This window comes from Lissotriton vulgaris, chromosome 1_1 (genome assembly GCF_964263255.1).
Source record: "Lissotriton vulgaris chromosome 1_1, aLisVul1.2, whole genome shotgun sequence".
Classification (NCBI taxonomy): domain Eukaryota; kingdom Metazoa; phylum Chordata; class Amphibia; order Caudata; family Salamandridae; genus Lissotriton; species Lissotriton vulgaris.
This window is the reverse complement of record NC_141685.1, coordinates 1,018,009,404-1,018,035,815: the sequence shown is the minus strand read 5'-3', so window position 1 is coordinate 1,018,035,815 and position 26,412 is coordinate 1,018,009,404. Positions and strand designations below refer to the sequence as shown.

The following is a 26,412-nucleotide window of genomic DNA, read 5'->3' as shown; positions in this document are numbered from 1 at the left end:
AGCTGTCGCAGCACACCATAGAAGGCATTGAATACATGTATCCCCCTATCTCGACGACTGGCTCATAAAGGCAAGTTTGTACGATCAATCCAAACTACACATCCAGCAGGTCATACTAACACTGACGGAACTGGGTTTCTCGATTCATTGGGAGAAATCGTCAACAGAGCCAGAGCAAATAAAGATATTCTTAGGGGCAGAGATCGACACCACACAGGCCAAAGTGTTCCTCAGCAGTAAGAGGACTTTGGCGATACTGAAGGAAACTATACCAGAGGAGCAACGGGGAAGAGCTTCTTCACCTCTCAAGTCGTAAAGAGATTTCTGGAAGAGGCGAAGAGGATCACACCCCCAAACAGAATACCAGCACCGGCATGGAACCTCAGCGTAGTACTGACACAATTGATGAAGGCACAGTTCGAGCCCACGCACAAGGTTACACAGCACATACTCATACTAAAGACGCCTTCTTAGTAGCTATCACATCACTACGGAGAGTAAGTGAGTTGCAGGCGCTAACACTTGTAGAACCATACCTGCAGTTAGACAATGATAGGATTGTAATGAGAACAGACCCACACTTCATGCCAAAGGTGCTGACCCGGTTCCACATTTTGTTCCAAAAAACAACCACAAGCACAGAGAGAGCATTGCATACACTGGATGCCAGAAGGTCAGTGATGCACTACATAGAAAGAACGAAGGAGGGCAGAAAGACAAAGCAGCTCTTTGTTTCCTTCGCAAGCAGTTTCTTGGGACGGCCTGTTACCAAGAATACCATTGCACAATGGATTGTGCAAACCATACAACTATGCCACAAACAAGCTGGGCAACAGTTAAAGGAGCAGCTCATGCTCACTCAATGAACAAGAAAGGAGCAACAATTGCGTTTCTAAAGAATATACCAGTTCAAGACATTTGCCAAGCTGCAACATAGTCTTCAGTGCACACATTCACGAAGTACTACTGTGTGGATATTCAAATGAACAAGGAAGCGCAAGTGGGACAGAAGGTCTTACAGCGCATTTTCAGTAACCAGTGCTCATCTTCCACCCAGCCACCACAATAAGGACAAACCGCTACAAAGTCTGTGCACAGCATAGTGGATCCAGCGTGAATCTTTCTGGATTCACTATGCTGTGCATTATTCCGCGGTCTAGTGGTTGGGTCCGGAATCGTAGTATTTTCTCCTTTTTTTTGTAGCCCAGGTGGGCGTCGACGTCCCACCCTTTGGTGTACTTCCTGTGACGTCGGCATGCTTCCTGCGGAAGCTCCCACCTTTGGGCGCCATCTTCAGATTATTTTTTCCGCCGTTGGGTCTGGATTGTCACAGAGAGGCTCCAGAGTTTTGGGAGGAAAGAAGAGAAAAAAGACTGATTTCTACACGAAAAAGATTGGAGAAGACATTGAGAAACAAGATCACTGAGCTGGGACGACAAAGAAGGAAGAGAACTTCGACGTCCGGCGGAGAATGCGCACACAGAGGGCCCCCGAGCGCAGGAGTGGCCAAAACACCCTTTAAATTCTGCCGTAACTGCTGCCACAAATACGCGCAGAAGGCCCAGCACCCGGTTTGCAACCTCTGCCTACCGGTCGACCACGAGAGCAAGGACTGTTCCGTCTTCACCCCGAAGACTCAGGGTTTGAGAGAGACAGAGAAGAGACAACTACAACTTGCAAGGCAAAGGCCAATCTCCGTCGCTTCAGGACCTGGGCCTCTCCAGCGATGAAGAGGACAACATCGCCAAGGGACCAGATGACTACACTGTCGTAGAGACCGATAAGAAAACATCAAAAGAGGTAGGAGACACGTCGACCCCATAACCCTCGACAGACTCTCGAAAGCCTGAGTCAGACTCTCGAAAAACAGAGTCTAAGTCCACGAAAGGAGCACTGGCGCCAAAAATGTCGACGGCCGCAGCTGTATCCAAGGACAAACAGCCCAGCGAATCCTTAGAAAAGGACTCCCAGACGGCGAAAACAGGCGAAAAGCCAAGGTCATCGAAGTACATCCCCAAAAAGGACAGCTCGACTCCGAAGGAAAAGGACCTGAAGGCTGCTTCGACGACTACATCAAAAAAAATCGGCCGAAACACTCAACGCCGAACAGGCTGCCGAAATGGGAAAAAAAAGAGAAGGCTCGAGGCTGAAATGGATAACATCCTGCAAAGGAAAAGAGAGTTCGACAAAAAGATGAAAAGGTTTACAATTCCGTCGAAACCACCGTCGAGTATCATCAAAATCGAAGAAGAAGAGGAGAACGACGCCGAAGGGCCGCCGAAAACTCCTGAGCCCCAGGAACACCAAGAGGAAGAGGGCCTATACAACGACGAGGAAGGCGAGGAAGACCAGCCGACGAGTTTCAGCTTGGCATCCTCAATGGCACAGGACCTGGATTGGCAGGACCTCGAAGCCAAGAGGCTGTGGAATCGTACCCTTCGAGGTCTTCGCCGCCAGATGACATTGGGGTCTACAACATGGTCGTCAAGAACGCGGCAATGGCTTATGGAGTCAAACTGGAGGAAGAAAAACCAAAGGCCTGCTTCCTCTTAGAGACCCTGCTCCCCACTCAAACAAGGAGTCAATTCCTCCCCATGCTTCAAAGGGTCCTGGACCAGGGGAGGGAGGCATTTAAAGACCCAGCGACCTGCAGGTCTGTCACACCTAGGACAGAGAAGAAATACAAACACTCCTCTAAAGATCCCCCCTACATCAAGGGATCCGTCATGGCTGACTCCATTATTGCGGCAACAGCCAGGAAAAGGGCAAACGTTCCAACAACCTCAGGCCCACCACCAGACAAAGAAAGCAGGAGCATGGACCTCACTGGAAGGAAGATAGAGAGGAATGCAGCAGTACACTGGTGCATTGCAAACTCTAATGCCCTACTGAACAGACACTCATACCAACACTGGGACGATATCGGACAGCTGCTCAAACAGCTCCCTGAGCAAAACCAACAAAGAGCGTTACACCTGGTGGAGGAAGGCAAGAATATAGCAAACTCATGCCTAAAATCAGCCTTGGAAGGGGCTGACACATCCAGCAGGCTCACAGAAAAAAGGCAGGCCTGGCTGAGGATCTCAGGCTTCAAGCCGGAAGTACAAAACTATATTCTGAGCACCCCCTTCAATGGAGAAACCCTGTTCGGGGCACCGGTGGATGAGAAACTCACCCAGCTCAAAAAGGAAAATGAGACTGCAAGGTCCATGGGGAACTTGCAATTCAGAGGAATGAGAAGGGGTACCCCGGCACGGAGACCAAACGGAAGAGGGGAAACCAGCCAGGAACGTCACATCAGACATTCCAGCAGACCTACCAGGGTGACAATCCAGCTCAGCAGGGCCAGCAAAAACAAACCTGGCAGTACCAACCTCGAGGTCAGTCCTTTCGCAGGAGGGCGAATGGACGAGGGCAAACAAGAAGAGGGGGCCAGCAACCCACCTCAAAGTGACTCCGTCAAACCAAGTGTGCCCACCCACACAACACCTCTAAGGGTGGGGCACAACAAGGTCAACAAAAGAGGGTTACACGGACCAAGCATCAACGAACATGTAACACCAGTAGGAGGCAGGCTAAAACATTTCTTCCAGGAATGGAAGAAAATAACTACAGACAAATTGATACTCAACATCATACATGTCGGATAGTGCATAGAACTGGCAAAGAAGCCACCAAACAGAAAACCAAAAAGAAAGGCGCACTCAGCAAAAGAACTAGCGCTACTCCTAGAGGAAACACAAGAACTCCTCCAAAAGGAGGCCATTGAACCAGTACCATTCAGAGAAAGGAACAAGGGAGTGTACTCAAACTATTTCCTAGTACCAAAAGTGGACGAAACCCTAAGAGCCATCCTGGATCTAAGGTTCCTAAACCAATACATAAAGACACAAAAATTCAAAATTACGTCCCTACAAGAGGTCATTCCTCAGATAAGGGACGGATATTTCATGTCCACCATAGACCTCAAAGATGCCTACCTACACATTCCCATGAACAGGCAGCACAAACATCTACTAAGATTTGCTATCAACAAAGCACACTACCAGTTCACAACCCACCTTGGAACTAAAATCCGCACCAAGGGTCTTCACCAAATGTCTCGCTGTCGTGGCAGCTCACCTGCGGAGGTAAGGGATTCATGTATACACTTACACTAATAAAAGCAAGTTCCCACAGGACATACAAGGAACATGCACGGCGAGTCACAGAAACGCTGACAGACCTGGGATTCTCCATACACTGGGGGAAATTCTCAATGGAACCAGAGCAAGTAAAGATCTTCCTAGGCGCACAGATCAACACCATACAGAACAAGGTGTTCCCCAGCGACAAGAGAACACTTGCCCTACTGAAGGAGACACGCCAATACCAGAAGGGGTGAGCTCTGACAGTGAGGACAGCGAGCAAGATCATGGGGATGATGGCGTCCTGCATACACCTGGTCCCCAATATACGGCTCCACATGAGACCATTCAAGGAATGGCTGCAACAACAATGGTCACAAGCTACAGGAAGTTGGGAAGATCTAGTGGTTGTAACGCACGCAGTGCAGGAGGAGATAACGTGGTGGAACAAGGAGAACATAACAAAGGGGAAGCCTTTAACACTACCAACCCCAATGGTGACCATCTCCTTAGAAGCATCCCAGATGAGATGGGGAGCACACATGAACAAGCTCAAGGTGAGGGGTCTGTGGACTCCAGCAGATGCGATCAGACACATCAACTACCTGGAACTAAAGACCGTGCTCCTCGCCCTGAAGGCCTTCCAGAAACAAACAGGGATTAACACATTCAGTCGCACTATCCAACCTAGCGCAGGAAATAGGGAGATGGCCGTCCCACTCAAAATAGACCTACTAGCCATACACCTACCAGGAAAGGACAATGTGGAAGCAGATCGGTTCAGCAGACAGACATCAGCATCCCACGAGTGGGAGCTCAATGCACAGGAAACGCAAAGGCTATTCAGGAGGTGGGTAACACCAACAATAGACCTATTTGCAAAACAGCAGAATGCGAAATGCCGACACTTCGCATCCAGGCAACCAAAGGAACAATCCCAGGGGAATGCCCTATGGATAAGCTGGTCAAAAACATTTGCCTTTGCTTTTCCCCCGATACCACTGATACACAAGGTACTCAGCAAGTGCAGAACCTGCAACATGACACTGATCATCCTGATGGCACCACATTGGGCGAGGCAGACCTGGTACTCACAAATAATGGAGATGGCACAGTGACCACCCCACAAGTTCGGGAAAAGAAAAGACTTACTCTCCATGCAAAGTGGAGAAGTACTACACCCAGAGCCAGAGAGCCTCCTCCTAGCTGCATGACTCCTGAAGACATAGAGTTTGCACACCTAAGACTACCGGAGAGCACTCTGCGGGTGCTACTGGAGGCAAGGAGACCTACCACACAAAGGTGCTATGTGGCAAAATGGAAAAGGTTCACACAATGGTGCAGCAAGGAAAAGCTACACAAGAAAATTATAAGGGAATCAACGGTGCTAAAATACCTAACACACCTGCTGAAAGCAAAACTAAGTTCATCCTCGCTAAGAGTACACCTAGCAGCGATAGTAGCCTACACAAGAGGAGAGACAGTTAAGAGCTTCTTTACATCACAAGTAGTTGAGAGATTCCTGGAAGGGGCAAAAAGGATCGCACCACCTAAGAGGATGCCGCCTCCGGCATGGAACCTTAACTTACTCCTAACAAAGCTTATGAAAGTGCCCTTTGAACCCATTCATAAGGCCTCACCACAAATGCTCACAATGAAGACAGCCTTTCTGGTGGCAATCACCTCGCTGCGCAGGGTAAGCGAGCTACAAGCGCTGACTCTACAAGAACCATACATCCAAATACACAGTGACAGGGTGGTAATGAGAACGGACCCACACTTTAGGCCAAAGGTGGTGTCAAGGTTTCACATGAACCAAACAATACAAATACCGAGCTTCTTTCAGAAACCATCCACAAGCTTGGAGAGGGCACTGCACACTCTGGACGCTAGAAGGGTAGTAATGCATTACATGGAAAGAACGAAGGAGCACTGGAAAACAAAGCAGTTCTTTGTGTCCTTCGCAACCATTTCCCTGGGAAGACCAGTAACAAAGGACACCATCGCAAGATGGATCGCACAAACTATACAATTCTGCCACAAACAGGCAGGGCAAGAGCTAACAGAGGGGGCACAAGCCCACTCTACCAGGAAAAAAAGGGAACAACAATAGCCTTCCAGGCTAACACACCCATTCAAGACATATGCCTGGCTGCAACATGGGCTTCAGTGCACACGATCACTAAGCACTACTGCGTGGATATACAAATGAACAAGGAATCACAAGTAGGACAGAAAGTGCTTCAACATATATTCAACAACCAACGCTCACTTCCAGCCAGCTGCCACAAACATAACAAACAACTACAAAGTCTATGCACAGCATAGTGATTCCAGAAAGATTAACGCTGCAAAACAAATAGTCTCTTCCCTGTCTGTGTAGTTTTGCAGCTCGAAGATCTTTCTGGATTCACTAGCGAATCAAGGGTTCATGCACTCGCAATTTAAGAATTGTCTTGAGCCTTGTCACCCAGGGAATGTGCCATTTCCTTATTTTTTGTGTAGAAAGGTGTGCTTAGGGGTGACACATTTATATTTAAAATCTGTTGTTTTTTTTTACCTGGCAAAGGGGTGATATTGACAGGTCTGTGCAGCAAGGTTTAAGATGCTGCTGTCAGTTTGCACAGGGTAGGTCTTAAGCCATGTTCTTACTCTCATTTTAGTGGATGGCACTATAGGTACTGAAGTTCACAAAAGGCATTTAACTGTTCATGCAGAGTAATATATCTGCAGCATATACTTTTGCGTTCTAGGAATGCAAAATTGGTCAATCAGGCTTTAGGTCAATGCAAATACACTGGGCACTAGAGGACAGCATCCCACAGTGTTAGAACTTGAGATTACCAGCAGGTGAGCCCCTCAGTCCAAAAAAATTAAAACTTGGGGTGACAACACAAAAAGCAATTTCTTTGCAACAGTCTTGCTGTATAGTGTACAAGTTTGGAGATTCCTTGCTTCAACTTTTGAAGATAAGTAACTTTCTTTGTCCCACCTGTCAGATCTATGAAGATTCCATCGTGCTCCAGTCGGTCTTCACCAGTGTGCGACAGAAGATTGAGAAGGAGGATGACAGCGAAGGGGAGGAGAGCGATGAAGAAGAGGAAGTAGAGGATGAAGGCTCTGAATCTGAGTGTAAGTCTCAAACTCGGGTGTTTTAGTGTTTGCTATACAATTGGCTTGAAGGAGCTTGGGGCGGTCTAATGAGTACTCTGTTCACGTAATGCAGGATACTTATTTCAAGCTGGTAAATATTTGAGCAGGACATAATTTGTGTCCTTTCACTATACTGACCCCTTCAGTAAACTGCAAAGGAATGAGTGTGAGAAAGTGTCATCTTTCTTGCATGGTATGCCCCCACTTTTTGCTGAATTGCTGATGTGCTTTGACAGTGTGCCCTGGGCTCCTGCCAATCAGGTGCCCAGGGCCTGTGTTCCTTCCCTAAAACTGTATTGAAGCCAAAACCCAATTGGCATCTTTGGCCACATGTCAGCCCCTGGTAAATGGTACCCTAGGTACCCAGGGCATTGTGACCAGAGAAGACCCCTAAGGGCTGCAGCACTTATTGTGCCCCCATTAGAGGCCCTACACCCTGACACCCACACACTGCCTTTGCATACTGAGTGTCCTGGTGCAGCACTAAACAAAGAGTCGACATGGCACACATCCCTGTGTGCCATGACCACAAACCCACTGCCCTGGCATACATCAGTCACCCCTCCAGCTGGGTGCCCTATGCCAGTGGTGTGGGCGCATGTGCCCCTACAGTACCCAGGGCCATTCCTGGGCACTGTAAGTGCAGTGATGCCATTAAGAGTATATGGTGCTGGGAGGTTGTCATTATGAACTTCACAGCACCATAATGGCTACACTGAAGACTGACAAGTTTGATCTCAAACCTCTCAGCACATTAAACCCCCACTGATGCCAGTGTGGGATTTAATGTAAAATGCACTATAGAAGGCATCTTAGAGATGCCCCCTGAAACCTAACCTACAATCCACGTCTTGTCTGAGAGGCCGCCACACAGCAGACATGTTGCTGGACCCCTGGGTGGAGAGCCCCCCGCTCTCCTGGGCCTTCAACAATGCACATCCTGGGCGAGGTGATAGGTCTTCTGCCCCAGGATGGGCAGGGGGAAGCTTCAAAGGCATGCCTCCTCTGTGATCTTCTCCAGACCACTTGCTGTACTCAGCTACTGGCCCCCACCGATTCTGACCCCCACTCTGTGACCCCCACTCTGGCGGGAAACCCTACCTGAGGAAAGGGGGTCTGCCAGCCTGTGCCAACTCCACCCCTCAGGTGGGAGAGGCGAGGTGAAGCACAACTCCAGGCTCCGGCCATCTTGAAGATGGGGAGCCCTGCCCAATCACAGCTAGGCTCCTGCCTCCCCTCCCACAGAAGAGGAGCAAGCTAGGGGGTGTACTCACCCCAGGACAGGGACCTATTGGTCCCTGCCCTTCCCTACCTGTAGCACCCCTATATTTAGTATTTAGGGGCACCCTGAACCTTTCTTCCTCAGAACCCGATTTCGAAACAAGAAAGAAGACCAAGAAGAAGACGACCTGCCGTGCAGCTGCTAACAAGAGGACGACACCGACTGACTTGGCCCCAGCCCTACAGGCCTGTTGATCCTTGAACCTGCTCTTGCTAAATCCCAGCGTCTCCTGTGGACAGCAACCTCGAGAACCCCGGAGGACCTGCCTGCCTTAACCCTCTTAAAGACTGGGACTCCCATGAGCAGTAGCTATGCTCAAACAGCAATACCCCTGGTGCCAGCCAGGAACCGCGAATCCAGCCCACTCTGCACCCACCGAGCCCGTCCTTTGACTTAGTGGACAAAGACCCTGAGAACGTCCCTGTGAGAAAGTGCCATATTTCTTGCATTGGTATGCCCCCACTTTTTTCGGAACTGCTGATGTGCTTTGACTGAGTGTGCCCTGGGCTCCTGCCAACCAGGTACCCAGGGCCTGTGTTCCTTCCCTAAAACTGTGTTGAAACTAAAACCCAATTGGCATCTCTGGCCACCTGTCAGCCCCTAGTAAATGGTACCCTAGGTACCCCGGGCATGGTGACCAGAGAAGACCCCTGAGGGCTGCAGCACTTATTGTGCCACTCTCATGGGCCCTGTACCCTGACACCCACACACTGCCTTTGCAGGCTGAGTGTCTAAGTACAGAACTAAACAAGGAGTCGACATGGCACATATCCCTGTGTGCCATGCCCACAGAACCCACTACCCTGGGATACTTCAGTCACTCCTCTAGCTGGGTGCCCTATGCCAGAGGTGTGGGCACAGGTGCATGAGCCCTGTGCCCCTACAGTACCCAGGGCCATTCCTGGGCACTGTAAGTGCAGTGATGCCATTAAGAGTATATGGTGCTGGGAGGTTGTCGTTACGAACTCCACAGCAGCATAATGGCTACACTGAAGACTGACAAGTTTGGTACCAAACTTCTCAGCACGTTAAACCCGCACTGATGCCAGTGTGGGATTTAATGTAAAATGCACCAGAGGGCATCTTAGAGATGCCCCCCATGAAAACCTAACCTACAATCCATGTCTGGGCTGAGTGGCTGCAGAGGCTGCCACACAGCAGACATGTTGCTGGACCCCTGGGTGGAGAGCCTCCCGCTCTCCTGGGCCTGCAACAATGCACATCCTGGGCGAGGTGCTAGGTCTCCTCCCCCAGGATGGGCAGGGGGAAGCTTCAAAGGCATGCCTCCTCTGTGAGCTTCTCCAGACAATTTGCTGTACTCAGCAACTGGCCCCCACCGGTTCTAACCCCCACTCTGGCGGGAAGACTGGCGGGAAACCCTACGTCAGGAAGGGGAGTGTGCCAGCCTGTGCCAACCCAACTCCTCAGGTGGGAGAGGCGAGGTGAATCACGACCCTGGGCTCCGGCCATCTTGAAGATGGGGAGCCCTGCCCAATCACAGCTAGGCTCCTGTCCCCTCCCACAGGAGAGGAGCAGGCTAGGGGGTGTACCCACCCAAGGACAGGGACCTATTGGTCCCTGCCCTTGCCCTACCTGTAACACCCCTAAATTTAGAATTTAGGGGCACCCTGAACCTTCCTTCAGCAGATCCCGATAAGAAAAGAAGAAAGAAGATCAATAAGAAGACCCGCCGTGCAGCTGCTAACAGGACAACACCCACTGACTTGGCCCCAGCCCTACCAGCCTGTCGATCCTGGAACCTGCTCCTGCTTAATCCCGGCGACTCCTCCGGACAGCAACCCTGGGACACACGGAGGACCTGCCTGCCTTGACCCTCTTAAAGACTGGGACTCCCATAAGCAGAGGCTCTGCTTCAACAACCAACCCGTGGTGCCAGCCAGAAAGCTCAAGACCTGCCCACTCTGCACCCGCCGAGCCCGGCCCGTGCCAGAGTGATCCAAGACCACGAGGACGTCCCCCCGGCGACTAGGACCCAAAGTCCAGTGCCCAAAGACCCTCCTTGACGAACCAGATGACGCCTGCAGCCTTAGAAACAGGGACCCCCTCCAACCGCGACAAGTCGAGGGTAAGATTTCCTGACACCCAAAGACACCCCTGCACCCGGCGCCCTGCGACCCCCTGTGCCTCCCTTTGGGGTACCTACCTCTTCTCCAGGATCCCAACTTACCTCTCGAAGTGGTGGTCGCACCTGAAGAATCACCGACCCCGAGTCTGCAGCCTTTGTTCCCTTTTTATCTTTCCCTTTGAATAACATTGAGCACCCGATGGCTCAAAGGCACCCTGCACCCAGCCGCCGAGTGCCCCTGGCAGCGCAACCTGTGCCCGATCCTATTTCTCTATTTGACCCTGAGCAAGTGACCAGGAGCCCAGCTCCCACCGCCGCGTGGCCTGCTAGCCAGCAGCCTCCAACTGGAGGCCCCCTGCCCCTCATTGAATAACGTTGGGCCTAACTATCTCTGCACCCGGCCGCCCCTGTGCCGCTGAGGGTGAACCAACTGTACCTACCTGACCCTGGGTGACCCCTGAGTCTATGCCCAGAACCCTAACTTCCCCAGCCGAGTACTCACCTGGCAACCGGTAACTCACTTACCTGCCATTGGATAACATTGACTGGTTTGACTTGAAAACTCTTCTAAGTGCCTATTTTTGATAACTTAAAATATTCACATAAAATCAACCGAATTCCTCACCTGTGATCAGGAGAGAAGCCAGTACTGTATCTTGTCGCCCAGTACTGAACCGCAAAAGTAATCCTAGTCGGGTTTACTAGTGACTTGAATTTTCTTCCATAGGAATCCATTGTGTGCTTTTCTGTGAAATTTCTTCTAGGTGTCTACTTTTGAAAACTTGAAATATCCTTTAAAAATCATACCAGAGGAGGAGCTTCGCGGGCAACCAAGATGGCCGCGTAAGCTCGGAGCTCCGCGGACCCTCCGACCCTCCGCAATAATCCTGCTCGAAATCCTGTTCCACGTTGGTGGATTCTACTTGCTGACGGGTCACTGACGCAGGAACCGCTTTCCGCCTCTGAATTGGTGGTTCCTACGCTGAGCTACGTCGAGTGGGACTCCGTGCCAGGGATGCGCCATTGTCTCCCTGGTCTCCGCCACTCCGCACGACTGGAATGCGTAGTGCTCGGTGGTGATTCCTGATGGCGAAGTGCCTGTGACTGCGGTGTTTACTATCATCGGCCTGGCCTGAACATCTGGCTCAGACCACTGCTCTTGGTATACTTGGCTTGAACTCGGGTGGTGTGCCCCTTTGTTCTCGTCGGACCCAACATGGCGGGCAGAGGGGACCCCGACAAGACGTCGAACAAAGGCGTTCGCGGCAAATCCCAAACACAACTGAACAGAATTGAGCGATATGTCCAGCCGCGCACTTCACCTGCTGCGGGGGCCTCCACTAAAGACCTTCCTTCATCGGGCTCACCCGACGGATCCGAGCCCACCCTCAGTGACATTATGGGAGCCATTGCGGGCATACGGTCCGAGTTGCAGAAGCAGCATGAGGTCTTAACCCACAAGGTGGACACTTTGGCAGTGGATCTCACCCTTATCAGGGCCGACCTGGGTAAAACTAATGACCGGGTGAAGTCGTTGGACATCAAAACCTCTAGCCTCACCACCGACGTCTCGGACCTGCAGACTGAGGTCCGGACTTTGCGGCTAACTTCTGAACATTTTTCCAGGAGGCTGGAGGATTTTGAGGGACGTGCCAGGCGGCAGAATGTCCGCATCGTTGGTGTTCCGGAAGGCTCGGAGGAAGTGGCGGTGGACCTATTTGTGGAGGACCTGATACAGAACCATCTAGCTCCTTCAGGGCTGAGTAATTTCTTCTCGGTGGAGCGCGCTCACCGGGTACCGGGCGGCCCGCCGAAGTCGGGCGTGGCGCCTAGACCCATCATTGCAAGGCTCCTCAACTTCCGAGACCGGGACGCTATCTTACAAGCGTCTAGAAGGCATGGACAGCTCAAGTTTCAGAATTCTGAGGTGCATTTCTATCCTGATTTTACCAGGGCGGTTCAGAGGCAGCGCCAGAGCTATGCGGGAGTGAAACGGCGATTGAGGGACATGGGCCTAAAGTACTCGATGATGTTCCCTGCCAAGCTTCGGATTGAACATGATGGTCATGCCCTGTTCTTTGACGTCCCGGAAAACGTTAGCGACTGGCTGGACACTCTGCCGCAACGCAGGGAAGACCACGACAAACACAATGGAGGCGCGGCTGGAGGATCTGATCAATGAGACTTGGCTCTACTACAAGAACTTAGGCGGTTGGTGGTCCTGCAATATGTGACTATCGTTGCTTTATCGAGTTGACTTTGCAGATCTCCTGTCGCATCAGGGAGGGTGGCGGGAGGTGTCCGTGGGGATTCCTTACTCCTTTTGGGGCTTTTTATAGACTAGTTAATGGGGCGACAGGCACACTGCTGGTTGGGGGGGCTCTTTAGTCTGATGCAGGGGTGCAGGGTGGGGGGTGGGCTTGGGCAAGTTCATTCGTTTGTTTATTCTTTCTTTCTTCCTTCTCTTGTGCAATGGGTTGTGTATATTGTTGCTTTTCTCTGGCTGCTGAGGATTGTTGGGGCGAGATGGGGCGGGCGGCACGATGATGGGGGGTAAGACATTGAAAGTAATCAGTTGGAATGTTAATGGGCTGGGTGACCGTATCAAGAGAGGGGTTGTGCTTCAGCTGCTTAAGCGCCACATGCCTGATGTTGTCCTTCTACAGGAAACGCACTTGTTTGGTAACTCATGCAAAGCGCTCAATCGCAAAGGTTACAAGATGGTGGCCCACTCAGGGTTCTCATCAGGCTCTCGGGGGCGGGTGTTCTTGTGCGTACGTCTCTTCCGTTTGAGATTGACGTCACCATGATTGATGATAGAGGGCGCTACGCTGCAGTGGCAGGAAGATGGGAAGGGCGTGCCCTCACTCTACTTTCGGTTTACATCCCTCCAGGCCTACAGGCCACTACTTTCCGAGACCTTGGTGGCGCCATTTTAACTCTGCCTGCTGGCTTGTTGATTGTGGGGGGTGACTTCAACTCAGTCTGCTCTGGCTCCTTGGACCAACATCCTCCTAGAGATCTCCGTGGTTCCCAACTGTGGTTGCCTTCGTTTCTAGAATCCATGGGCTTAGTGGATAGTTGGCGGCTCTTGCACCATACGCTTTGCCATTTCTCCTTCCTTTCCGGTGCACATGGCAGTCTCTCTCGTATAGACTACGTTCTCACCTTAGCGGCACACGCGTCTGCCGTGTCTGAGGCCCGCTTTCTGGCACGTGGCATCTCCGACCATTCTCCGTTATGGATCTCCTTCGACTTTGACGTCATCCTGTCGGACCGAACCGCGGCGGTTAATCCGTGGTATTTCCGCAATCCTAAAACTCGCGCTCTCCTAGCCAAAGCCATCGACCTTTATTTCTCTGAAAATGAAGGCTCGGTTAGGTCGGCCGGGACCCTGTGGGAGGCATTTAAGACTGTTTTGAGGGGCGAGGCCTTCGCTTTGATAGCGGAGGCCCGTAGAGTCAGAGATGCCGACCTGCTACGCATCGAGGAGGAGGTTATGAACCTTGACTCCCAGCTGGGGCCTGAACCTGACCCCGCTCTCCTGCACGCTCTTTCCCTCAAACAGTCGGAATACCGAGATCTTGCCACTAATGTCGCCCTGACCTTGGCTAGGGAACAACAAGGTCGTATCTATGACGTTGGGGACAAGGCTGGGAAGCTGCTGGCCTGGTTGGACAGGAGGGAGATGGCTAGCCGCGTCGTACCCGAGATTCTGGGGGACGACGGGGTTGCTGTCACCGACCCCAGTGCCATTGCCGAGTCTTTAGCTGATTATTTCCGGGGTGTCTACACCTCTACTTCAGATTACTCCGAGGCTGACTCGACAGCGCTTCTCTCGACGGTAGACCTTCCCTGTCTCTCTGAGGAGGACCGTGACGATTTGGATAGAGACATATCCACTGACGAGATCGCTCTCGCGATCCGCTCGTTACGGTCTGGTAAGGCATCTGGTCCCAACGGCATCCCGGTCGAGCTATACAAGATACGACCTGACGTAGTTTCCCCGTTTTTGCGTACTATGTTTTTGGAAGCGCGAGATGCCGGCCTTCTTCCCCTTGACCAGAGGCTGGCCACCATTGTGGTCATCCACAAGGAAGGGAAGCCGAGAGACATGTGTCGATCCTATCTTCCCATCTCTCTCCTGAATGTTGAGCCTAAGGTTCTTGCCAAGCTGCTTGCCAATCGACTGATTGGAGTTATTGGCGACTTAGTGCATCCGGACCAGTCGGGCTTTATTCCTCACCGCAACACTGCCCTCAACCTACGTAGACTCCACGGTGCCCTGGCTAGGGCCCATACCCTTGAGGAACCGGCAGTCCTCGCCTCTCTTGATGCCACAATGGCCTTCGACTCTCTTGAGTGGAACTACCTCTGGGCAGTGTTGGCGAAGCTCGGTTTTGGTCCGGTGTTCATGGGTTGGGTGAAACTTCTCTACGCTAGCCCACTGGCTAATGTTTCAGTAAACGGCCGTCTATCGACGCCCTTCACAGAGGTACCAGACAGGGTTGTCCTTTGTCGCCTCTCCTTTTTGCCCTGGCTCTTGAGCCGCTCGCGGCCATGTTGCGCGTGCACCCTGATCTGCATGGCATACCCTGGGCCCCCGGCTTCGAGGACAGGGTTTCCCTGTATGCAGATGATATCCTGCTCTACCTGACTTCTCCTTGCAAATCCCTCATTGTGGCTTGCGACGTACTCCGGCTTTTTGGGAGATACTCTGGCCTAGTTATTAACTGGGCCAAGTCCTCCCTGTACGTCCTGAAAGGGGATACGCCGCGCCTCCCCAGAGGCTGCAATATTCAGGTGGCCGTACAGGGTTTCAAGTACTTAGGGATTTACATCTCTGGGAGTCCGAAGGCGCGATACGACCACAACTTGCTCCCCCCACTCCAGCGTCTCCGACGTGATGTGGATAGCTGGCGAAAGCTTCCGCTCTCCCTACTTGGCCGTGCGGCATTGTTTAAGATGATGTCCTTGCCCAGGTTTCTCTATGCTTTGCAGAACACCCAAGATCCGGTTCCGGCCCGCTACTTCAGGGAGATTGAGAGTCTCCAACGAGCCTTGCTCTGGGATGGTCGCCCTCGCGTCGCTGACACGAAGCTCACGCTTCCGTGGTACGACGGGGGCATAGCTCTGCCGGACGTGCGAAGGTATTACTGGGCCTCCCAGCTCGCGGCTCTCAACCACGGTTTTTACGGCCCGGTGAACAGCCCCGGCTACGCCATGGATAGATGGCTTTTGGGCGGTGGTAACTACTACCGGGCCCTGTACTCGAGATCTTTAGATCGGCGGATATCGGGTCCAACGAAGACGGCGGTCTGCATCTGGCGGGCGATTACCAAGGCGCAGGGATGGCAGGGCAGACTGACCAGATTCACCCCTCTGTATGACTCCGATATTTTGGGCAGGCTATGGCACACCAAGGCATTCGACAAATGGGACCTTATCGGCATTTCTAGGGTGGACGACATGATCTCTAAGGGTGAAATCAAGACCTTTCCTCAGTTGCAGGCTAAACACCAGTTGGGCGGCTCGGAGTTCTTCCGATACGCCCAGCTGAGGCACGCGCTGCTCTCTGCCATGCCGCCGGAAGGTGCTATTCCAGAGAGCTCTCCGTTGGAGGACAGGGTGTTGGACGGCTATATGCCTCATAGCGCCATCTCGCTGTCATATAAAAAACTAATCAATGTCCGCACTGACCTTCTCCTTGGAGTGCGTGATCAGTGGGTGGGAGATGGCCTAGAGATCGACGACGAGGACTGGCAGAGCGCAGTGTCCTCCCCTAAAGAGGTTGCCATCTCTTCTCATCTTAGACTGGTGCAATTTAAGCTCTTGCACAGGGTGTATGTGACTGGCCCCCGGCTTGTACGTATGGGATACTCGCCCGACGGTCTTTGTCGTCGAGGTTGTGGTGCCCTTGCTACCTTCCTGCACATTTTATGGGAATGCCCCGTCATAGCCTCCTATTGGAGAAGGATACACAGTATTATGAGCGAGGTGACTGGAGTGGCGACTACGGCAGAGGCTCGGAGGTGTCTCCTTAACATTTGGGAACCGTCTGACCATAACACTGCACAGACCCAATGGGTGACCCTGGGCAATATGGTGGCCAAGCGGGACATTGCTCAGAAGTGGGGTGCCGCCACGGCTCCCCTTGTGGTACAATGGAAGGCCAACATGGATTGGTGTATGTTCCGGGAGAAGACGGTCTATGTTGCCGGGGTAGGCCCCAGAAATGGAGTAAAGTGTGGGGAGCCTGGAATGCTTACCGGGGGGGGGGGTGAGGTTTGCCTGCCACCGGAGCCTGTTTCTCTGGATGAACATATGTCGCCATAGCCTGTGACGCCAACTGTGACACGTTATCTGATTTATCCTGTCTTTCCTCCTCCCTTCTACTATCCTCCACTCTCCTGTATCATTGATTCGCTGTTTGCTCTCCCCTACCTGCTACCAATACCTTGCTGATCTCTACCCCATTGCCACTCTTTAGCGCCGGTTGGCGTTTCCTTTCTTTTGTTCTCTTCTCTTCATTATAAAATATTAAAAAACAACCTGCACTGTTCTGTGGTACCTGTTTTTGCACTATTGCGCTCCTGTCTCACCATGCTGCCTTGCCTCCGGGATGTTAGGCTGAATAGCTGTGTGCTCTTTCAAAATAAAGGTTTAAAAAAAAAATCATACCAAATACTGAAACGTAATTACTTACCTGTTTTAAGTTGAGACCCCCAGTGCTGGACCCAGGAGCCCAGTACTGGATTACAAAAGTAATGAGATCTTACTTTAACTTCAACTTGAATTTTCTCCCATTGGATAACATTGCCAATTTTTCATTGAAATGTGAACTTTTAAAATAGCTTTATATTCCTTAAAAATCACCGCAATAACAAAAACGTTTTTACTATACAGTTTTCACCTTAGATCCCAGGACTGAATCTAGGATCCAGTCCTGGAACTACCAGAGTAATCTACAAAGTAATCAGCTGCATTTATAACCCCTTCGGTGCTCATGACGAGCTCATGAGGCAGAGTGCTCATGACGAGCTGAGCTCGTCATGACCACACCCATTTCTATTATGGTCCAGCACAGCAGGGGAATATCTTAACCCTTTCCATGCTCATGACGAGCTCAGCTCGTCATGATGCACGGTTGAGCTGTGCTGATGACGAGCTGAGCTCGTCATGATCAATGGACTTGACGATAAGTCAGCATAGGAGGGGAAAACACCTAGCAGCCAAGGTGTTAAGCAGCCAAGGTGTTAAAGAAAAGCCCATTGAGCTCAATGCTAAATTCTGTGTAGAATTGTGTTGCCTACTGCAACCTCGGTACCTATTGTGTTTACAACATTTATTGCCTTTCTGCAAAGTACTCATCTGAGACCTCTCGTATTGAGAGCAGTATATTTTGATACCTGTTGGTTCTAAAAATAAAACGACTATATCTTTGATATAAAACCAATTGGCCTGGAGTTCAGTCTTTGAATGTGTGAAACTCTTTGCTGACTGAGTGTGTACAACAAATGCTTTACACTGTCCTCTGGTACTGCCTTACTGCTTGACCAAGCTACCACTTTAGAGAGTAAGGTCACACCTGGCTTTAACATCTGTTATACCTCTGGGATTTGTGGACTCTATACACACTGTACTTTATTCTTGTCCAGTATATATAAAGCCACTTTCTCACAGTCCCCCCAGCGATCAAAAAAGAGATATAGTGTGCACAGTGTCCAGTAAGTCCCCAAAGGTATAGCAGAGGATAAAGTAGATAATACCTTACTCTCAATTTAGTGGTAGCTGGACTGAGTAGTTACACTTAACAGAGTGTAGTGTGAATGCATTTGGTGTACATACTCGTACAAGGCAGAAACAAGCACTCAATGACTAACTCCAGGCCAGTGTTTGTACAAATATTAGTTCAGTTACTTTCATGTTTAGGAACCAAGTTGAACTCAATTACACCTAAGTAGACTTTTCATAAATGTAATACTTTCAATTGGCAGTTTGCAAATGTTTGCGTAGCATTCAAAATACTTTAAAGGTGCATGTAATGCTCTTCATTGTCAAAAGAGATAGTTTGTAATATTCTTAGAATCAACACTTAGTACAATACAGAGAAAACCAATGCAATCCTACAGGAGGAAAGACGGGTAAGTAATTTCAGTTAAACACTTGACTTAAAAGTTCAGTCTTCAAGGGGTTTGACCAGCACAGGGCAAGGGTCAATCCAAGGTAGGTACTGCACCACCAGTGGCACTGGGGCAGTCGGGTGCAGACGTCACTGGGCCCAATGTAACACTATGGGAGTAGGGGGCACCTTGAAAAGGTACCGGTTGCAGGTAAATACCCGTGGTTCAGGGACAGAGGCCCTGGGGGTTGAGGTCAGCACCAAAGCTGCACCACCAGCGGCACAGGGGCGGCCAGGTGCAGAGTACAAAGGATGCGTCTGGTCCCCTGTACAATGCAGTGGAGATCCTCGTTGATGAAAAAGGCTGCAGGCTTATTCCAGAAGACTGGCTGAAGGAATCCAACGACTGGAGAGGTGAGTTGGATAGTGGGGGGAGGCCAGGACACTGTCAGTGGGACACTCGGGAGGCTAAGGGTGCACGAGTGTCTTTAGGTGTCAGGTTTTTCTCACCGGATCCGGTCGCGGACGGGTGGACCCTTCAAGTTGAGGCTGCAGGCGCCGTCGGGAAGTTCAGGAGAGGGCGTCCAATGCAGGCTCCTAGGTCAGAATCGCTGGAGAAAGGTCACTGGATCGTTGGGCCACCTGGACTCTGGCCTTGGGCGACGAGTGCAGAGTGATGAAAGTGTTGCTAATCTGCCTGGATCCAAAGTCCTTGAGTTAGCTTCTTTCTGGACAAATCCGGTGTCCACAGGAGAAAAGATACGTCAGCGAGGTCACATAAGCCCCTCCCCGGCGCGTCTAAGTCAGTTTTTTTCTTTTCCTTTTCCGCGTGCAACGCGGATCCGGTCTTGCTTTGGGCCTGTTAGGGGCCCCTTTTTTCTTCACCATTTTCTTCTGTCTTGGTGGAACAGTGTGCGAATGTCTTCGGGCTTCCAAACTTGCACGTTGTGTAGGCTTCTTATGTCGGCGATGGACCCTCATCTCATTTGTATGTGGTGTTTAGGGGAGGATCACGGCACCACTGATTGTGAGGCGTGCCAACAGTTAAAGCCGAAGTCGCGGCGTGAGTGCCGAATGAAACTTCTGTTGGCGCGTCTCTCCAGGTCGACCTACTCCCCTCGATCAGCCTCAGCAGACGGCTTCAAATACGGCTGTGGTCGTCTCCCTCGTCCTTCTCCGATGTCGCGAGAGCTTCGTTCCCCAGGGGGTAAGTGTTGCAGTTTGTTCCCGGGGGCTGGTGTTCGGCCTTCCGGGGGCGTGGACCCTCCGTGGGTGATGCGGCCCGCGTTTCAGACCCCTATCCACCGTATCCCGGTGCTGGGGCGACGAGAGTCCAGATGGCGACATACACGCCAGCTTTGCAGGCCTCACTGGCGTCTCCTCTTCCTTCCCCTCCTGGGACGTTGGCAGGTCCCTTGCCTCACGTGGGGCCCTCCGCAGCGCCGCCAGTGGCTCCGGCGCCGACTGGTTCGGATCCAGGGTTGGAGGATGTGGTGCTGTTGGGGTGCGGCCCCTCTGGGGTCCCTCCTTCAGGTCACGGCGCCTCTGCAACGCTGCAAATTCCCGCAAGAGTTCTTGTGGTGTCGCAGGACGTCGACAGGGCTCGGGTCGCATCCCCGAGCCCAGCTCGGCACTATGAGCAGTCGAAGGCCTCGTCCAAGGCTGAGCTGATGCCGCCACGGCACCGGTGCCTGCTTCGGGCAGCACCACAGGGGTCAGTGACCTCTCCTCGTCCCGGTCTGGGTTGAGGTGGGGTGGGGACTCTTTGTCCCCCTCCGGGCCCTTCTTGTCCCTCCCCGCGTGCGGCTGCCTCATCGGAGGGCAATTCATCCCTGGTGCCGCCGCATGGGTCGCTGGACCGCCTCGGTAACATTCTGGGCCGAGGCTGGCGGAGGGCTTTACGTCACTCCCCCAGTCCCTCTCATTCCTCCACCCAGGCGTCTGCCACGGCGGAGGTCGAGTCGACGTTGTTCCGGGTCGCCCCTTGGCCACTTCGGCTCCGGCCCCATTCCGGTCCCCGACACGGTGTGACTTGGAGGAGCCCTATCCGGTCTCTCTGCCTCAAGGTGCGGACTCTACGGCTCCACACAGAGGTCGCGCCGCCGATTCGTCTTCCGACGCTCCCTCTTCTTCGGAGGCTGGCTGCATATTGGTATTCTCTTCCCCGGAGACTGGCCGCCATGTGGTGTCTTTTTCACCGGCGTCGTCGAAGGGTGGCTCCCTACCTTTTCTGAGACTAAGGTGCTCGTCGGAGGAGCGGCAGGTCCTCCATTCTTCAGTACCTACTGGCTTCCAGGTCTGGCCTTTGGCCGTCGTGCTTGGCTTCGGGGGCAGCCGCCTTAGTCTGCAGCCGTCACCCACAGAGAAACTGCTTTCGTTCGAGGCATGTGAGCTGCAGATAGTACACTGTGCATTAGATCGCCACCTGGTGTTGGGCTCGGATGATTGCAGGTTGTTGTCCTCTTGGAAGAAGTCTTTGCTAGTCCCGATAGGTGACTCCTCCCTTGGACAATACTGCGCATGGGCATCGGCTCCATCCTCAGATTGTTTTTTTCCGCCACTGGGTTCGGATGAAAGTTTCTCCGCTCCGGCCACAAACAGTTTTTCTGCAACTTCGACGCGCAGAACTTCATAAAACATTTACTACCTGCCTTCGCCATTGACGGCGGCACCTTTCGACGCCAAAGTTTCAATTCGGGTCATCCAAGTAGGCCTCTGGGCCTATCTATGCCATGCGGCCTACACCATATGGAAAGGACTCCGTTCCGAAAATGCCCGAAATGTCAAGCAAAGTTTCCACATAGCGACCACCACGAGGTCTGTAACCTCTGCCTGTCGCCAGACCACAACGAGTTGACCTGCACAGCCTGTGCTTCCTTCCGCTCGAAGAAAACCATCCGAGACCAGAGGGCCCGTCGACACGAGATGAAGAGATCAGCCTCAGCACCGCAAGACATCTTCGACAACAAGGCTCCACTCGTTCCCGAAGAAGACTCACCGGATCTCCAGATCGTCTCCGAGGCTGATGACTCCGACGACTCCATTCCGCGCGTGAGTACTACTGCCCCTGCACCACATACACCCAAGCAGAAGGCAAAGGTCAGCACTCCGCCCGCTGGGCCCAGTCGAGACCGATCATCTACTTCGAAAGTCCCGCCTTCCTGCTCTACTCTGAAGAAATCTTCCACGCCTTCCGGTGCCTCCACACCGACCAAGAGTCTTCTTTCGGCTCCGAAACAAGGTCCGCCGCCTTCCGGTGCCTCGTCACTGAACAAGACTCCGTCGACACCAAAGCCAAAACACCCTTCGGCTCCGACACCGAAACCAAAACATGTTTCGCCCCCAAAACCGAAACCAAAAGACGCACCAGCTCCGAAGCAGCACACGGTGCAGAAAACCTCAAAGCCTGATTCTAAGGCCTCCGAGCCCTTAAACATGCCTTCCAAGCCAAAATCGACGCCTTCGGCGCCGAAACCTAAGCCACAGGACACTCTAATACCTCCTAAGGCTAAAGACACTCCACAACCTACGCCGGCTCCGAAAAAAACAGCGCCGAAGAAGGTTGCGCCTCAAGAGGACTTTTTTCGACCAGATCCTCAACAGAAAAAGATCTTCATTGACCCAAAAAACGGTCATGTTGGTGCCACACCACTCAAGAAGAGACCTGCAGCTACACCACCTACACCTGTGGTTCCTGCCAAGAAGGACTGTGCAACCTCTCCTCTGCACTTTTCCTTTCCTGTCTCTCCTCCTTCTCCCGCTCCTCCCTATGTTTCACCTCAAAACTCTCCTATACAATCTCCATTATCATCACATTCACCACAGAATGATGATGAATATGATTTAGGTGGAGGGGACGGGGAAGGAGACACTACATACCCTGAAGGTGAGGGCACGTGGACTTTTCCATCCACAAAACCTGCGCATGGGTGGGGGTTTCCATACCCTGCAAATGACCCTGATGTCCCTGAGGCACCCTCATACCCATCTAAACCTTCTCCTCCTGAGGATACTATTGGGTTTGGCCAGCTGATCAACAGAGCTGCTACATACCATGGTGTCCCCATGCACTCTGAGGCCATTGAGGAAGATTTTCTCTTAGACACTTTTGAGCAGTCTCAGAGATCCGCTCAAATTCTTCCCATGATCAAAGGGGGTGGTTAAGCAATCTACTGAGGTCTTTAAAGATCCTGTGCGTACCAGAATTTTAAACCCCAGAATTGAAAAGAAATATAGACCTGCACCCTCAGACCCAGTCTATATTAAAGGACACCTGCCACTAGACTCCTTAGTGGTGTCCAACGCACGTAAAAGGTCCAATTCTCAAACTTCTGGTGAAGCACCCCCGCCTGACAAAGAATCCAAGATTATTGATGCGTCAGGCAAGAGGATAGATTTGCAGGCTTCCAATATATGGCGCATAGCTAATACGCAAGCCCTCCTCTCCCGTTATGATAGGGCTCACTACGACCAATTGGAGAAATTGCTTGAACACCTCCCAGATCAGTACAAAGATCAAGCTACTGACCTCATACAGGAAGGCAAGTTAATATCTAACGCTTCCATCAAATGCGCACTAGATGCCGCAGACACAGCATCTAGGGCTATATTAATACCAGTGTCGTTATTAGGAGACATGCGTGGCTACGCATTTTGGGGTTTAAACAGGAAGTACAAACCACCATTTTGAACAAGCCTTTTAACCAAAACCAGTTATTTGGTCCAGAGGTAGACACTACCTTCGAAAAAATGAAAAAGGACACAGACACTGCCAAGTCTATAGGGGCCTTACAATCTACCCCAGCCCGAGGCTCCTTTCGTCGCTTTTTTTACAGAGGCGGCTCCAAACAAACTGGAACAGACGCTAACAGGTCTTTCAAGACACAAACCTCCTCTACCAAGAGTTACTATAGAGGAGGATACAGAGGCAATAATACCAAGGACAGAGGTAGAGGTAATAACACTCGAGCCTCTTCCGCCTCTAAGCAATGACTTCCCTACGCTCCCCCCGCAGCATTCCACTCCTGTAGGGGGCCAGCTGACACAGTTCCTGCCTTTCTAGAACTCCATTACAACAGACAAGTGGGTAAGACAAATTATCCAACATGGCTACTGCCTAGAACTTACAGCAACCCCTCCACACATACCTCCCAGACAGCGTTCGATGTCTACCGATCATCTAGCTCTCTTCCAGCAAGAGGTTCTATCCCTTCTACAGAAAGGTGCGATTCAGATAGTCCCTTTACAGGAACAAGGGACGGGGGTTTACTCGTTGTACTTTCTAATTCCCAAAAAAGACGGGACCCTGAGACCGATTCTAGACCTCAGGTCCGTCAACCATTACATACACTCAGATCATTTTCATATGGTCACTCTGCAACAAGTGCTTCCACTGCTGCAACAGGGAGACTTTCTTGCTACATTAGATCTGAAAGACGCCTACTTTAACATCCCTTTACATCCTGCTCACAGGAAATACCTACGGTTTGTACTGGAAGGACAACACTATCAGTTCACGGTCCTTCCATTTGGAGTGACAACGGCACCAAGAGTATTCATGAAGTGCCTAGCAGTCGTAGCAGCACATCTGAGAAGACAACAGATCCATGTCTGCCCTTATCTAGACGATTGGCTCATAAAAGCCAAATCTGCCAGCCAGTGTGTTGCACACACACACACCAAACGATCCAAATGCTGCACAACCTAGGGTTTACGATAAACTACACCAAATTGCACCTAGAGCCTTCGCACGTACACCAGTATCTAGGGGCTACAATAGACAAGTCTACAGCTCTAGCTTATCCCAGCCCAGCCAGGATACAGAGCATTCAAAACTTAGTTGCTGTTTTTCAACACCAACAATCTCTCCCAGCCAGAGTGTTCATGAAACTCATAGGCATGATGGCATCTTGCATCTTCATAGTTCCACATGCAAGATTGCAAATGCGTCCGTTACAAGAGTGTCTAGCACGACAGTGGAATCAAGCTCACGGTCAATTAACAGACCTGGTGTTGGTGGACAGTCGCACACATCGCTCTCTGCAGTGGTGTAACACCAAAAACCTGACAAAGGGGCGGCCATTCCTAGAGCCAGTTCCACAAGTAGTGCTCACAACAGACGCATCCCTCAAAGGATGGGGAGCCCATCTCCTACGACATACCACTCAGGGTCAATGGACCGCTCAACAGCGGCTACTCCATATCAACCATCTCGAGCTGCTAGCAATATTCCTAGCACTCACATCCTTCCACCTTCACGTGCAAGGCAAGGCTGTCCTCATCCGGACGGACAATATGACAGTCATGTACTACATTCAAAAACAGGGGGGGACACACTCTCTGCAACTTTCCCAGCTTGCACAAGACATTTGTAGAGGGGCCATTCCTCAAAACATACATCTGTTAGCAGAACACCTTCCAGGAGTTCACAATCAGATAGCAGATCTGTTGAGTCGACAGGCACAACAGATTCACGAATGAGAATTGCATCCACAAGTTCTTCAGCCATTCTTTCAACGGTGGGGTCATCCACACATAGACCTGTTCGCCACCCACGAAAATACAAATGCCCAGCCTTCGCCGCCAGGTTTCCACACCCACTGTCCGAAGGCAATGCAATATAGATGAACTGGTCAGGCAGATTTGCGTATGCTTTTCCGCCTCTCCCACTAATTCCATTAGTGGTGTGCAAGCTCAGACAACAGTCTCTCAAACTGATCCTTGTAGCTCCCACGTGGGAACGCCAACCGTGGTTCACCACGCTGCTGGAACTCTCTCTAGTTCCACACCAAAAGCTGCGGCTCACTCCATCTCTGTTAACACAGAACCATGGTGAAAATCAGGCACCCAGACCCCTCACCAACTGAATCTAGCGATCTGGCTCCTGAAGTCCTAGAGTTTGGTTACTTAAACCTACCACCAGACTGTATGGCCATTATTAAAGAAGCCAGGAAACCCACTACCAGAGCGTGTTACGCTGCTAAATGAAAGAGATTCGCAATTTATTGCACGAATAATCAAATTGACCCCCTGGATGCTTCCATCCAGAATATCATTTGTTACCTTCTACATCTACAAAGATCTAATCTGGCATATTCTTCCATACGCCTGCACCTTGCAGCAATTGCAGCTATTTATAGAACAGACAACATCTGTCTTTCTTCAGAGTTCCCGCGATTAAAGCGTTCATGGAAGGCTTAAAAAGGATGTTCGAGGCATGTGGGCTGCTGAATTCATATCTGTGCATAGATCGCCGCCTAGTGTTGGGTCCGGATGATTGCACATTGTTGTCCTGGAAGAGTCTTCGAAGTATCACGAGATAGGTGGCTCCTCCCCTGGACTACAGTGCGCATGGGCATCGCCTCCATCCCCAGATTGTTTTTTTCCGCCATTGGGTTCGGATGTGTTTCGGTTCACTCTGTCGGAACCGATAGTTGTTCAACTTTCTACTCGAGACCAAAAGGTCTTTAGGCTGAGCGTCGGTATAGTTGCGTTCGGTTTCTTGTCTGACTCTCAGCTCCGAACTCTTGCTACCCTTCCGCGTGCTTTCGGCGCGGACGGGCCTACACTACACTTCTGCTATGGAGCGGACACCGTTTAAGAAATGCCCGGTGTGTAACTCCAAATATTCACACCTCGACGT

At 51.4% G+C, this 26,412-nt stretch overlaps 1 protein-coding gene across 2 annotated transcripts in view; it reads left to right on the top strand.

Annotated features, from left to right (window-relative positions):
* Positions 1 to 26,412, top strand: part of LOC147748431 (SWI/SNF-related matrix-associated actin-dependent regulator of chromatin subfamily A member 4-like) — a 364,311-nt gene that overhangs the window by 316,340 nt on the left and 21,559 nt on the right. For both annotated transcript variants that reach the window (XM_086961561.1, XM_086961552.1), the window contains exon 9: positions 7,127 to 7,259. In XM_086961561.1, coding sequence (XP_086817687.1) covers positions 7,127 to 7,259 — 133 coding nt within the window. The remainder of the gene's footprint in view (positions 1 to 7,126; positions 7,260 to 26,412) is intronic.